The 3,817-nt window shown below is 42.0% G+C and overlaps 1 protein-coding gene across 1 annotated transcript in view; it reads right to left on the reverse strand.

Moving 5' to 3' along the window:
- Positions 1-3,817, reverse strand: part of ZBTB38 (zinc finger and BTB domain containing 38) — a 109,107-nt gene that overhangs the window by 4,374 nt on the left and 100,916 nt on the right. The window contains exon 6 of the mRNA XM_025043565.1: positions 4-2,036. Within this exon, the coding sequence (XP_024899333.1) occupies positions 4-2,036 (2,033 nt within the window). The remainder of the gene's footprint in view (positions 1-3; positions 2,037-3,817) is intronic.

Genomic DNA, 3,817 nt, shown 5'->3' on the forward strand with positions numbered 1-3,817 from the left:
TCAGTGGAAGAAACTGACACCTCCGTTGAATAAAAGTTATTGTCAAGATCAACTTTCAGTGTCTCCTCCCCCCATCTGGCCCCCTCTGCATTTTGAATATTGGCAGAAATGGGTCCATCCTGACATGTGGATGTTCCCAACGGGATGGCCGGACTGCTGGTCAAGGTGTTCACACTGTCTTGGAAATTTAGTGTAGGTAACTCAGAGCTGTGTGGATTCTGAATAACATAGGGACCGGGCACAGATTCATTCATCTGACTGCTTTCTCGAGCATTTTCATAGGAAGTATTTCGGTAGCTCTTATAAGGAGCCCTCTTGCATTTCATCGGCAGTAGCCTATAAAGTTTATATGGATAGACACTAGGCTTTAAGCCTCCATTTGCTGTTTTTTTACTGATGGAAAGTCTATGATCTATGGCATGGAAAGACTTCTGATGGTTTTTGAGTATATAGTAGGTCATAAAAGTTTCAAGGCAGAAAATGCACTGATATCGCCTTTCTCCCGTATGCCAAACTTCATGCCTTGTCCTGTACTCAGCCAATGCAAATACTTTGTTGCAGTAATGGCAAGGATATGTTCTTCTCCACGAATGAACATTTGCATGTCTTCGGAGACTGGATAAAGTCACATAACTACGTTTGCAGACAGCGCAGCTGTAGAGCATCTGCCCATTGACAAATTTAACCATGTGGTCCATTTCGGGCAAGGTATTTCCGGCACTGGAAAACTCACCAATCCTGTTTTCAGATAATAAAGATTCTGGACCTGCGAAGGAACCTCCGTTTTGTCCAATGGTAGGATAGTTTTCTAAAAAGCGTTGATTTCCTCCCGGAATGGGCACGTGGCTTGACCTCATGCAGATCTGTTCGTGCCGATCCAACCTGTTCAGGGTGCTGAACTGTTTGTTGCAGTACTTGCACACCAAAGGCTCCTGGGTCGGCTTGTGAAGCTGCATGTGGGCACTCAGCAAAGTGCTACTGTCGAAGGATTTGGAGCAAGAGCTACAATTGTAAACGAGAGGGGGAACCTCCGCTTCTGGCGGCCCAGGAACATCAGAGGATTTATTTTCATCTTCCCTGGAAAGAGCGACATCTCTTTCATTGTTGGGAGATTTTGAACCGGAAAGAACTGCAGCTGGCTGTGGACTTCTTTCTTGATTAACCTCTATGTTGGTTACTGAAGGGGGTGGTATCTTTTCAGCGGCTGAATCAGAATCCTGGGGTATGGATAGTGTCTTTGGCTTTCGACATGTTTTCGGTTTTCCTGCAAGAGCTTCACCATTTTCTTTACCTGTTTTACCAGGTGAACTGCTAGCACGTTCACACACAGGCTGACTTCGGTAAGCCTCGGTCACGGAAGAAACGGCATATGAGTGCTCCGCCAGGGTACGGACAGGCTCTGCCTCGTGACAGACATCAGTCCTCTCTAGGCAAAGGCTAGCGGTTCTCATGGAGTCAGAGACCTTTTTGAAACTTGCCCTCAAGTCCAGTGGAGAAAACATGTTATTACTATTTTCTGTTTCAATGATAGAAAATGCATTTGTGATCCTTGGCCCATTAGTGATGGCTGGTTCTTCATGCCTTTTTTCATTTTTTTCTTCTTTAACTACTCCCTTTTCGGTAATGCAGAATACATAGGGGCCTGGAGAATTTGAGAAGTTGCGATCGGTAAGATCTTCCAAGAAAGATATTCCCAGCTTTTTTCCTGCAGCTGCAAGATCAGTGACTGTTTCCTGTCTCTTGACGACGACTGTGGAGCTGTAGATATAATTAAGGATTTCTGTAAACACTTCGGCTTTGAGATCATCCAGCTCCAGGACATGGCTGGAAATGCAGATCGTATGGCTCCAAAAGATATTTTTGAAATAAAGGCTTGAAGCAGCCAGGACATTGCTGTGGGCTTTAAATTTGGTGTCTTCCACAATGATAGTGACATCACATAAGATGCCGCGAATGCGCTGCTCATTTAAGATGGAGAGCACTGTGTCACTGTGAAAGTCGTCCTTGAGGTCCCTGGAAAGGGACATGACTGTCATCTGAAACAAGAGGAAAGAAATGGTCAGAGACCATTCCACGAGTAGCTTCTCTATTTCTACATTATTTTCAATCTCTTTGAAAAAAATTTTTTTTGTATGAAAATACAGGTTTTTATCTCGTTCTCTTGTTTCCAAGACTTGGAGTCGACAAGAGAAGCTAAATCTTTATCTTGCCTCGGCCTGTTTCTCATACCACTGCTAAGAATTGTTATAGTTGGAAATCCTCCCAGAACTCTTTCTCCAAAGTTGTAGCTATATATACATGTCCAAATTTGGGGGGAGGAGGGTTTTTCTTTTCACAAGTGTTAAGGGTCTCATCGTCACTTAAAGCTGTTGCATTCAACTCCCAGAGTTGGGCAATGCCATAGTCCTGCCACAAGCTTCCTATCTATTTTCAAAGACAGCCGTGGTGATCTGATCCACACATAATTCATGAACCAGGAAAATGATTTTATTTTTAAGTTTCCCCTAATGAGCAGTACCTATGTATATAAAGGTACTGCCTGCTCGGGGAAGAAGCAAGATCTAGAGAAGCCATTCCAAATTCGTGGCTCTGAAGGGTCTCTCAATGGAAAGTCTCAGTCTGTATGAGTGAGTCTGACCACCAGGGCCAACCTGCCCTCTGTGCCACTGGCCCTTGCGGGGATCCATCCCATCCTTTCTCTGATTTCCCTTTCATTGTAGCCAAAGCAGACGAGGGTTTTCAAAAAGAACTCTGTGAGGTACTGAAGGCAAACCAAAAAAGAAATTAGGAAAGTATGTTTCTGAGTCTATAATACTGAGTTTAGTCACAGGCTCCTAAATCAGCACTATTGAAAGGCACAGTTGCTCTTGTTCTGGTCTGAGGATCCTATCTCTGTTTCTCCCAAAGCTGGTTCTTGGTATTCTCTATATATGTTCTATAATGAGTCTGGAATGACCGGAGCCTACCAACAAATAGTCTCATGAGGGATAGTCAAAAGCAGTGCCTTTTGTACTTAGCTACAATAGATACATGGTACATTAGTGACTTAAGACACAAATGAAATTAAAACTTAACCCTTATTGCATATGATGTATTCTGTTCTGTTCTATTATCTTTCATATTAAAAAAAGGGTAAAAGTAACTCACTAAACTAATTCCACTATATAGTAATACATCACGGTGGCAGTTAAAACCAAAACAAACAAACGAACCCCCTCTGATCTATAGGACATACTAACCGGCTATTCATCCAGTCCCTTCATCCCTCATGAATTGACATCCAGAAAGCCGTGTAGCTTGATGATATTTCTTTAACTCCCAGTGGCAATGTCTTCATAGCATTGGAATATAATATTTAGCTCACGGCATTTATTTAGTTGGAAAGACCAGATGGCCACATAAAGAATCTCTTTTTACCTTTTTGTAAAGCTATTATCAACTGTGCCCATTATGTTACTCAGTGTCCTTTATACAAGGGTCCCTTTCTTTTATCTCATTTAGCCATAGGAAAGAGTACATTTCTATTAACAAATTCTTCAATTCAGATAATGAGAACAATGTACTTACCATGTTTCTCTTTTAATTCTCGAGACAAGGAAGCTTCGAACTAACTTTTACCATCGATCGTTGTAGATATTCTAAGCCTGAGTTTCCGATGCGACTGTCGTCTCACTGCCTTTACTGCTAGTTTTTCTATTCTTGTTTACCCTGCCTCTAATTATGATCTTCCGTGAATCTTTTCTAGAAGTCTTGGGATCAAATCTCTAAGTAAAAATGAAATGAAATAAAATGGAATTTTTATGGCTTCCTCTGTCAC

Source organism: Pteropus alecto, unplaced genomic scaffold (genome assembly GCF_000325575.1).
Source record: "Pteropus alecto unplaced genomic scaffold, ASM32557v1 scaffold92, whole genome shotgun sequence".
NCBI classification, from domain to species: Eukaryota; Metazoa; Chordata; class Mammalia; order Chiroptera; family Pteropodidae; genus Pteropus; species Pteropus alecto.